The 9,218-nt window shown below is 60.4% G+C and overlaps 1 protein-coding gene across 6 annotated transcripts; it reads right to left on the bottom strand.

The window, feature by feature from the left end:
- Positions 1-60: 60 nt before the first annotated feature.
- Positions 61-8,059, bottom strand: NFKB2 (nuclear factor kappa B subunit 2). Of its 6 annotated transcripts, none has more exons than XM_025397802.1 (23): positions 6,775-6,974; positions 6,591-6,683; positions 6,236-6,317; positions 6,079-6,119; positions 5,741-5,839; positions 5,513-5,664; positions 5,151-5,257; positions 4,899-5,057; positions 4,497-4,601; positions 4,285-4,370; positions 4,065-4,203; positions 3,727-3,852; positions 3,086-3,295; positions 2,865-3,006; positions 2,384-2,498; positions 2,087-2,300; positions 1,755-1,924; positions 1,531-1,633; positions 1,249-1,400; positions 1,062-1,131; positions 674-846; positions 431-542; positions 61-338 (listed from the first exon to the last, which is right to left on the bottom strand). In XM_025397802.1, exons 2-23 carry the CDS (start codon positions 6,609-6,611, stop codon positions 214-216), a joined length of 2,703 nt encoding a protein of 900 aa, XP_025253587.1. In that variant the 5' UTR covers positions 6,612-6,683; positions 6,775-6,974; the 3' UTR covers positions 61-213. The 6 variants fall into 6 exon arrangements, with proteins under 6 accessions (XP_025253587.1, XP_025253589.1, XP_025253590.1 ...); XM_025397804.1 differs by having other exon boundaries at positions 61-335; XM_025397805.1 differs by lacking the exon at positions 6,775-6,974 and adding an exon at positions 7,954-8,059 and having other exon boundaries at positions 66-335.
- Between the last annotated feature and the right edge of the window lie 1,159 nt (positions 8,060-9,218).

The following is a 9,218-nucleotide window of genomic DNA, read 5'->3' as shown; positions in this document are numbered from 1 at the left end:
ATGCCTGGCGTGTGGGCAGGATGGGTAGCTGGTTCCAGGGACAAGAGTCACATCAGGGGCTGCCATAAGTTGGGAAGGAGGGGTCCTCCCCTTCCCATGAGAATCCTTTATTTGTCCCAACTGAGGGGTGGGTGTGGGGTGTTAAATAAGATTTGAAATAGGTGGGGACACTGTACAGGGGGTGCAGGAAGGGGGGTGGTGGCGGGCAGCAAGTCAGTGCACCTGAGGCTGGGGGTGCCCGTGGCAGAGCCCTCCTGGCGGCTCAGGGGGTGGGCCCAGCTTCTCTGCCTCCTGCTCCACTGACTGGCTCCCGTATGCACTGTCTTCCTTCACCTCTGCTGGGGGTAAATGGGGACAGGAATGGGATAGTCAAGGACTCAGGCCTCCCACCCTCCAAGCCCAGATCCCCCTTCCAGGGATGCCCCTTTACCTGTGCTGGGCAGCTTGTCTCGGGTCTCTGGACCCCTCAGCAGCCTCACTCCCTCCTCTAGGCCCATATCAGACAGGGCCTCCAGCAGACCTGCCATGTCTCCGCCAGCCAGCTGAAAAAAAACAGCGGGATGAGGTCTGAGTCATGTTAGGGTGTATGCTCGGAAGCCCTGGGGCCAAGGAGGCACCTGGACTCAGATCGGGAAAGGAGGATGGGGAGGGGGCAGGGCGAAGGCCAACCCACCTCATAACTGCGCAGGAGGCTGCCGCTGGGCGAGGCCGTCTGTCGGTACGTGTCCACCAGGCTGCGCAGCCCCAGACGCTCTGCCAGCTCTGCCCAGCTGCCCTGGGCTTCTGGCCCGTCTAGCAGCTGCTCCAGGTTCTGCAGAGCTGTATCACCAAGTGACAGTCCCGGCCCTGAGGGGGACACATAGACATGTCATTTACCTCCAGAGTTGGGTGGGGACATGGACACCTGAACACTGCCTTTCTCCCAAGGTAAGCGACAGACAGGACCACGAGGGGTGATGGATGGGGCTGAGGGTAGAGAAAGGGAGGCCTCTTTCAGAGGGTCCTGAAGGAGAAGAATTTCTGTTTGAGGAATTGGGCTGGGGATGCTTGATGCTCCTCACCTGCAGGGCTGGGCGGGGTCAGGGGTGGCTCCATGGTATTCTGAGCGGCATTTATCAGCAAGGTCTTCACCTGGGGAGACAGCCGCCGCTCTGACTACCTCCCACCTCGTCCTTAAGCCCGTGTCTTTAAGTCCAGATACTCTGGACCCCGTCACTCAGAGCGCTTCTAGTTCCAGGCTGGCCTCACCTTGGTGCTGCAAGTGAGGTCAAGAGGCGTGTGGCCCCGGAAGCTGCTTCGGGTGTCCTTCTCAGGCCCTTCAGTGTCCGAGTCGCTATCAGAGGTAGGGGGTGAAGGCAGCGGGCACAGGGGCTCCTCGTTTTCAGCATGGATGTCAGCACCTGGGAGAGGGAGGCCGTCATGGGGAGGTTTGGTGGGGGCCCACATTAAGGACTGCAAAGTGGGAGGACCGGGAGGCACCTCTTTCCCTTCCCCTCACCCTGTTCAAGTGCCCCTGAGGGTGAGACTGACCAGCCTTCAGAAGGAGGCGGGTGAGGGTCGGGTACCCCAGTCCAGCGGCCAGGTGCAGGGGTGTGTTTCCCGCAAAGGTGCGAGCATTCACGTTGGCCCGGAGCTGGGGGTGCGAGAGGCAAGGGTTGACACCACAGCATGGTCCCCCTAGCCAGCCCCCGCTTCACCGTCTTTGGCCCCTCCACCACCCTTGGTCCCACTCCTTCCACAATCCTCAGTCCCACCTTGGTGACCAGATGGGTGACCAACCCCAGTTCCTCCATCTCGGTGGCTAGATGCAAGGCTGTTCGCCCCCCTTGCCGTTCTGTGGCCTCCACTTCAGCCCCACTGTCCACCAGCAGATCCAGGCACTCAGGGCTTCGGGCTCGGACCGCCAGGTGTACTGGATACAATCCTAAGGATGCAGGATACTCAACCTGCAGCTATGACCCTTAAGGCGGTCCTTGGGCCAGCCCTGACCATTCAACCTTGACACCTCATAGTCCATTCTGCACACTGGTCAGACACCCTCCCTGGTCCCCACCTGCCCCCTAGTCAGGTGAGATGGGGAGCTCACCCTCAAAGTCAGGCATATGCAACAGCTGGGGCACAGCAGGAGCTCCACTCTGAAGCAGTGCACGCAGCAGCTCAGGGGCACCAGCGCCTGCCCGCAGCGCCAGATGCATGGCTGAGTCTCCATGCCGATCCAGCAGAGCTGGGTCTGCACCCACCCGCAGCAGAAAGCTCACCACACTCGTCTGCCTGGTGATCACCGCCAGGTGCAGGGGCGTCTGGGGATGAAAGCAGGGTGAGCCAGACCCGAGACCCACCTGCCTTCCAACCCCTCCCACCTCCCCAGTAGGCGCCCCCGCACCTGGTGCAGGTGGTTGGTGAGGTTGACGACGCCGAGGTCCTGGGCGTGGTGGATGACATAGGCTATCTGCTCAATGACACTGGTCTGCCCATGGATGATGGCCAGGTGCAGCGGTCTGGGGGTTGGGGAGCGAGAGTCTGGCCCAGCCACTCAGAGCATCCTTCGCTCTCAAAGCCCCACCGCCCTCATAGACTCCCTCGCTGGGGCCCGTGGAACCCAGCACGTGGCCCAGGGCATCGCTGTGCCTGCACTTAACGTTTCCTAGCACCTTTTGAGGTAGGTAAGTGCTATAACTGTACCCCTTGCACGGTCGACAAAACTGAAATTTGGAGAGACCAAGCATCTTGAACAGAGCTGGTGAACAGAGAGGCCGGACTTGAAGCCTGGTGTGTCCGAAAACTGCAGAGCCCGGCTCTGTGCCGGTCCCTTTCCTGCCCCCACCCCACCCCGCGCCGCGTCCGCCAGGCCCTCTGTTGCCTACGTGTCTCCGTTCTCGTCCTGCGCCGTCAGCAGGTGGCGCTGTCCCGCCAGCAGCGCGCGCGCGTCCGCGGTGACGCCGTAGTCGAGTAGGGCCCGGGCGCTGCGCTGCGCCAGGCAAAACAGTCGCGCGTTGTACTCTCGGGCTGGGGGCGACAGAGGGCGTGGGTCAGAGCTGGGTCCTCAGCCCCAGCGCCCCGACCGTCCGTGCCCTGGACGCCATACCTCGCTGCAGCATCTCAGGGGCCTGCGGCTCGCACTGGGGGGTCCTGGAGGGGGCGCTCGGCTCCGCGGCTTCCTCTCCGGAGTCCCTGCCGGGCACCGAGGCGGCCATCTGCGCCCCGCCCCCGCCTCCCGGGTAGCAGCCCATGGGGCCCGCGCCGGACTGGTAGGGGCTGTAGGCCAGGGAGGAGGGGAAGAAACCGAGGCTGCCACCTGTGGGTACAGGCAGGGCTGTGGGAAGCGGGCACCAGCCAGGACTCTCCCAGTTTTGTTTTTGTTTTTGTTTTTTTTTTTTGAGATGGAGTTTTGCTCTTATTGCCCAGCCTGGAGTGCAGTGGTGCGATCTCGGCTCACTGCAACCTCTGTTTCCCGGGTTCAAGCGATTCTCCAGCCTCAGCTTCCCGAGTAGCTGGGATTACAGGCGCCTGCCACCATGCCCAGCTAATTTTTGTATTTTTAGTACAGATGAGGTTTCACCCTGTTGGCCAGGCTGGTCTCGAACTCCTGATCTCAGGTAATCCGCTTGCCTTGGCCTCCCAAAGTACTGGGATTACAGGCGTGAGCCACCACGCCTGGCCTCTCCCTGGTTTTTTCCTCCACAGCTTCTCTTGCCTTTACCCCTCCCTCCATCAGCACCCCCTCACCTCCTCCAGCTCCTCCATAGCCCCCCGCTGCACCTCCAGAGCCTCCACCCATGTGGGAGCCACCCCCGAAGGGCTGGGAGAAGGTGGGCAAGGCCTTCCTCCGCTTCCGCTGCACCTCTTCCTTGTCTGGGGGCAGAGGAAAATGAGATTGAGCCCAATTATTGTGTCATGCCTCAGGGGCCCTTCCCAGAAGAGCCCTCAGGCTGGCTCCTAGGAAGCACCTCCTCAGACCCTCCACACTCCTGACTTGGCTCATGCATCCCCACATCTAGCTCTTGGGACCTTCTAGCCCAGCCTGGCCCCCCACCATCCCCCTGGGGTCCTCAGCCCAGCTCCACCTTCCACCAGAGGGTAATAGGTGAACTGTTTGGAATCAGACACGTCCCCTCCTCGCTTGCGTTTCAGTTGCAGGAACACTGTTACGGGCCGCTCAATCTTCATCTTGTGATAGGGGGGTGTCCGGAACACAATGGCATACTGGGGGGTACAGGGAGACACAGGGTGTCAGTGAGTCCTTAGCCTAATTTAGCCCCCAGCCTGGGCCCTAGCCCTGGATACCTGTTTATGCACATCTGTGGGAGAGAAGTCCCCAAAGGCCTGCCATCCATTCTCATCATCCTCATAGAACCGAACCTCAATGTCATCTACAAGGAAAACGGAAGCTTGGCCGCAGCTCCCGGTGGAATCTCCGGGGCCATTTATCCTAGAGCTTCCCTGGCCCCAGTCTTATATTCGATGTCCTTGGCGCCCAGCCTGGGCTCCAGTCTCACCTTTCTGCACCTTGTCACAAAGCAGATAAACTTCATCACCACCCCGCACAGAGCCTGCTGTCTTGTCCATTCGAGAAATCTTCAGGTTTGATGCCCCCGGAGACTCTATGGGGTGGGATATGGATTAGCTGAGATGATGCAATAGCCATGGCCACATTTAAGGAGCTGGGTGCTCTGTATTCCTTATCTTAGCAACCCCTGGAGCTGCAGGAACCACCCAATATTCGCATTTACTAAAGATAGAAGCTTCAGGGGGAGGAAATGACTTGCTCAGGATCACTCAGCATCTATGTGGCAGGGCCAGGTTCTGAAACCCGGGCCTGTTTGACTCCACAGCTTAAGGTCACCCCTCGTGCCACCTCTGCCACCAGGCCTGGCACCCCAGGTAGTCAGGATACTCACTGCTGTCATGGATGGGCTGGGAAATGACTGGCTTCAGGGGCAGGGAGAAGGAGCCATCACTGGCTCTAAGGAAGGCAGAGAAGCGCAGCCGCACTATACTCAGATCCATCACCTTCTTCAGTTCTTTGGCCTCCTGCTCCAGCTCCCGCTGCTCGGCCTCTGGGCAGTGGGTACATGTGTGACCCCTGGGCTTCTCCCTCCCTGCTCCTTCCTTGAGCACCTCCCATGACCCTCCCCCCACCGCACCCATACCCGTAAGGCCCTGGGGCCTAGAGCGGAGCCGCTGCCTCTGAAGTTTTTGTATCATAGTTCCCATCATGTTCTTCTTAGTCACGTGCAGGACACCCAGGTTGTTAAATCTGAGGAGACGGGAGAATCGGAGGCCTTTGGCCGTGCAGTTCTTTCTTCCTGAGGTGCCTTTCCCATTGTCAGGGCTCAGCTCAGCCCTACTTCCTCAGGGAAGCCACTGGAGTTTCTACTTGGGCCCTTGGGTTTGGGGCCAACCTACCTCTCTCCCCTTGGTCAGATGCTAAGCTCATGGAGGTGGGCTGGGGCTTAGGACTGGCAGAGAGTGAGGGGCATATCAGTGGGGGCCAGGGGTAGAGGGCACCTACTGGGCAGTCATGTCCTTGGGCCCCACAGAAACGGCGCAGATCCCCAGCTCCGAGCATTGCTTGCCCACCAGACTGTGGGCATGAGCACGAGGTGGGTCACTGTGTGTTACCAGGTCTACCTCGATCTTGGCTGGTCCCTCGTAGTTACAAATCTAGGAGAGGCAGGGACTGTCAGTGCCTTGGGCGTGCTGTCCACTTAGCCAACCCTCCAGCACCATCCTGGCTCACCTTGACAGTGGGATAGGTCTTTCGGCCCTTCTCACTGGAGGCACCGGGCAGTCCTCCGTGGGAGGGGCCTTCACAGCCATATCGAAATCGGAAGCCTCTCTGAAGGTCCAAGGGCAGAGTAGCATTGTGATCAGGGAAGACCACCCCGGCCAGCAGTGACCACAGTGCCTGGTAGTATCCGCTCTGAACCACAACTACAGCACTCTGATCAGCAGCAGTGACCATCCAATCCCCTGTGGCCTCCTTGGGCAATGGCTCCTCCATGGCCTGCCAGCTACCACTACCCCATTTGTCCCCAAAGCTGAAGCCATTCCATACCCTCCCTTTTGCTTACTCACCTGCTTAGGCTGTTCCACGATCACCAGGTAGGGGCCATCAGCTGGGGACAGGGAGACCTTGCTGAGCCACTATCTCCCAGCCCTTCCCCCAGGCAGAAGGCACATGCTCTCCCTCCCCCTACCTTTAGGACTAGAGGAGGTTAGTGAACTTACTGACCTGTCTCTGGGGCTGGCTCCTTGGGTTCCATAATGGAGGAGTTCAATTTGAAATCATCATATTCAATAATGCCATCCAGACCCTGGTTTGGAGACAGACTGGGGGTGGCATCCAACTCTCAGCGCCCCCCCCACGGCCCCACCTCCCATCTCCAAGTCCTCAGTGGTCACTCCCCCTCCTCCTCAGGCCCAAGAGAAAGCTCCTTTTGGAGGCAGAGTTGTAGACAGATGGACAGACTGGTAGGCTGAGAGCATCTGCGAGCATGCAGGTGTATGGCAGCAGAGGGGGCTCGGGCAGACAGGTGGACAGACACGGGGGGCGGCCGGCCGGGTCAGGGGCAGGCAGCGTGACTCACTGGGTTGTAGCAACTCTCCATGTCTCTGGGCTAGGCCCGGCTCTGTCTAGTGGCTCCGGCCAGGTTCTGCTTCCCAGAATTTTAGGCGCCCGCCTAAAGTTGGGAGGAGTGGCGTGGGGGAGGGGGTCAGATCTAAATGGGGGTGGGCGGGAGATGGGGGCCCAGATTTGGGGGACGGTCCGACCTCCTCCAGCCGCCCGTCCGGGTGTGGCGGGTGAGATCCGGTGGAGAGCGAGATCCGGAGTTGGGCTTGGCCGGGGAAGGGGCAGGAAAGTTAGAGCAGCTTAGGAAAGTCCCGAAAATACCAAGGGGAGGCGGGGCCGGAGGGGGCGGGCCTGGAAATGACGCCAGTGGCCCCGCCCTCACGACGGGAGGGGCGGGAGGTCCTCACCCGTCTGCGGGTTCCCGCTGCTTTTCAGCGGGTAGAGGGAGAGGAGAATCCGGGGAGCCGCGGTGGGGGTTAAGCCCCCTCCTCCCTCCAGGGCAGGGAACAGGAGGGTCCCTCACGGCCGTGGGGAGGTTGGCAGTCTGGGGCCAAGTCCGCCTCCCGCTCCCCTCCCCCGGTCTGGAGCAACCTTGGGAATTTCTGCCAGGAGGGAGGCCACGGCTGATAAACCCCGGGGGCTTTTGGGGGGACATTCCTGCTGTCTGACGGCCTCCCCTTCGAACAGCCTGTAGGCGGGGGCTCTTTCCTGTGGGAGGCCCCGGGGTTCTGCCCCGAGAACACGATTCTGGGGCCGCGGGAAAAGTGTCTTCTCCTCCGGCTCCTCTTTTCTCTTTCCCAAACCTCGCAACAGCAGCTGGTCCCACACCGCACCGGCTCTGGGCACGCAGGCGACAGGGAGACCTCTGCACGCTCCCCACCCAATACAAGCGTGTGTCTCCATCACAGCTCCACAAGTGTGTTTCGGCTCTAGTGCTTGGGTGCATGTTGTGTGTCCATGGCGTCAACATGAGTGTGCAAGCGAGCATGTGTGTAGACAGGTGAGTCCCGAGCTTCTCAGTGTGGGTGTGTGTCAGCGCCTGTCTTGATGTATAGACACAAGTGAGCGTATCTTGAGTTTGTGCGTGAAGGGTGTGGGTGCAGGCACCAGTGCACCGGTGGGCACGTCTCCGTGTGCATGTGTGTGCGAGTGCGACTGCACGGAAGCTGCCGTGTGTGCGCCAGCACAGGTACAGGTGTACGTACGGGTCCGTGTGTCTTTGTACAAGGATGTCGACGTGGATCTGAGTGTCGTTGCCTGCGTGCCCTTTCCGGATGTGTGCCGCTGCTGCTCTCCAGCCCCCGGCGCTGTCCGCTAAAGGCCCTCCTCCCGCTCTTCTCTTGTCCCGGCCACCCAGGGGTCTGAATCCAGCCACTCACCGTGGCGGCGGCTCTGGTTGCGGCTTCTCTCCGCGCCCGACCCACCTGGGACCGGTCGCGACAACTCGCCGGCCAGCAGGGCTTGGGGCCGGGAAAGCCCCTTCTCGGCCCCCCGGAGGGGGGAATTCCCATGACGTTTCCGTGCGTCACGCCTTGCGCCCTTTTTCATTGGCTGAAAGTTTAACTCTGGACTGGCACAGCCAACCCGGAGCGACTCGGGCGCGCCCCTGAGAGGGGACAGGCTCACTCAGGGCAGGGAGCGGGGCGACCGGCCACCAGGCGCGACAGGCCACTAGCGGGGCGACAGGCCACTAGTTCGGCCGGCTAGGGGACTGCCGAGAAGGTACCCGCTGACCCAGCGCCACCTTGGGCCGGGAGCTTCCGCTGCAGCTCGGCTTTGGCTGCGCCTAATGCTTGACTTTCTCCGAAGCGGGGGAACCCCAGGGGGAAGCCGACGGCCCCAGCCCTCGGGGCCCCCACCCTGAGCGGCGGGCTGCCGGGAAGTTAGCGGAAGAGGAAGGAAGTTGCTTTTGCGGTCGGTCCCGGGCGCCCTCTGGCGGCCTTCATGAGGCCGCGAGGAGACTCCATTTGGCCCAGGCCCCTGTCTCGCTCTGTCTCATCAGCCTCAGGGTTCCGGGAGAGACAGTCCGGACCTCGGACTTTTATAGAAGTGATAGGTTCCCAGCGGGCCAGGACTCAGCAGCTCTGCGCAGGAGAAGGGAAATTAAGTGTTTATCCACCACGGAGATCTGGAATATTAGAACTGAAAAAGGCATCCAGAGTTTAAACAGCTCAAATTTCCACCGATGTGGGAAATCGCCTCTTTTTTTTAGTCTCAGACTGGAATGCAGTGAGGCGCTTTTGGCTCACTGCAACCTCTGCCTCTTGGATTCAAACCATTCTCCTGCCGCAGCCTCCCGAGTATCTGGGATTACAGTGCCCACCACCAAGCCCGGCTAATTTATGTATTTTTAGTAGAGTTGGGGTTTTACCATGTTGGTCAGGCTGGTCTCGAACTCCTGTCCTCAGGTGATCCGCTGGCCTCCGCCTTCCGAAACGTTGGGATTACAGTCGTGAGCCACCGCACACGGCCTATTTTATTTATTTATGTTTTTGAGACAGTGTCTCTGTCACCCAGGCCTGGAGTACAGTGGCGCGATCATGGCTCACTGCAACCTCGAACTCCGGGGTGCACTGATTCTCTCACTCTCCTGAGTAGCTGGGACTACAGGTGCACACCACCACACCTGGCAAATTTTTAAATT

The sequence above is a fragment of the Theropithecus gelada genome, chromosome 9, assembly GCF_003255815.1.
Source record: "Theropithecus gelada isolate Dixy chromosome 9, Tgel_1.0, whole genome shotgun sequence".
In the NCBI taxonomy this organism is placed as follows: domain Eukaryota; kingdom Metazoa; phylum Chordata; class Mammalia; order Primates; family Cercopithecidae; genus Theropithecus; species Theropithecus gelada.
This window is presented reverse-complemented; position numbering and strand designations above follow the sequence as displayed.

Coding starts and splice junctions, on each gene's coding strand:
- NFKB2 (XM_025397800.1), bottom strand. CDS start 6,004: ATGGAGGAGCCATTGCCCAAGGAGGCCACAGGGGATTGGATGGTCACT. Junction 1,634..1,754: donor TCACCCATCTGGTCACCAAG/GTGGGACTGAGG, acceptor TCGCACCCCCAG/CTCCGGGCCAACGTGAATGC. Junction 1,401..1,530: donor CCGCCTCCTTCTGAAGGCTG/GTCAGTCTCACC, acceptor TCCCTCTCCCAG/GTGCTGACATCCATGCTGAA.